The sequence below is a fragment of the Penaeus monodon genome, chromosome 27, assembly GCF_015228065.2.
Source record: "Penaeus monodon isolate SGIC_2016 chromosome 27, NSTDA_Pmon_1, whole genome shotgun sequence".
NCBI classification, from domain to species: Eukaryota; Metazoa; Arthropoda; class Malacostraca; order Decapoda; family Penaeidae; genus Penaeus; species Penaeus monodon.
Window position 1 is genome coordinate 19,041,050 of NC_051412.1, and position 795 is coordinate 19,041,844.

The window sequence follows — 795 nt, forward strand, 5'->3', positions numbered from 1 at the left end:
CAACAATGAAAACTAAGGGTTGTTTTATGCAATATCAACATACAAAAGCCTTCCTGTTACCTGTGCATCTTTTTCCCCACCATTCAGAACTGGACAACCATTTTCAATTAACTTAGAAGTCTTGTGCTTCTTCACTCTTTCTTGAAAGTCTGGAATTGGAGAATTACACTTGTATCACTCACTAACATATTCACAACCTACCTAATTCTACAATTAGCAACAATAAATTATGAGGGAAATATACACAACACTGAACAACTTACCAGAGAGTTTCACAAGTTTTCTTCCATCACTGGTAATGAGGGAGCCCAAGCTGTGCCAGTCCTGGAGGGAGAAGTTGCTTCCTCCTTCCTCACAGACCTTCTGCAGCCGCTCGTATGGCACGAAAACCTCCTCTTCGTTTAGTAGCTGACTGTAAAGATTCCTGGTTGTAGATTTAGATTCTCTCACCTCCTGTGGCAATTCCTGAGGTTCTGGCACCACATCGAGTATCGTTGGAAGTGAAAGAGGCTCAAATCCAGGTAGTGAAGGCGACCTGGTGGAACTGGTATTTAGGCTTACATACTTGTCTTGACCGAACCCTGAGAGTCTTGCAGGCCTAGTATTCAGACTAAGGAATTCGTCATTCTTGAAATAAAACTGCCCCTTGGGGGAGCCCACCACCACAGGCAGGCTAGCCCGTCTGTAGGAGTCTGCCAGAGACTTGGCATAGGAACTTTTGAAGTTTCTGGTGGGTGATGCTGTGAGGGATTTATCCTTTAGGAACGAAATATCTGTGGCAGCTTCAAACTTTTC

At 44.0% G+C, this 795-nt stretch overlaps 1 protein-coding gene across 1 annotated transcript in view; it reads right to left on the reverse strand.

The window, feature by feature from the left end:
• Positions 1 to 789, reverse strand: part of LOC119590654 — a gene marked incomplete at its 5' end in the record, with an annotated part of 37,650 nt that extends 36,861 nt beyond the window's left edge. The window contains 2 exon segments of the mRNA XM_037939329.1: positions 61 to 149; positions 264 to 789. Of these exon segments, the coding sequence (XP_037795257.1) occupies positions 61 to 149; positions 264 to 789 (615 nt within the window).
• Between the last annotated feature and the right edge of the window lie 6 nt (positions 790 to 795).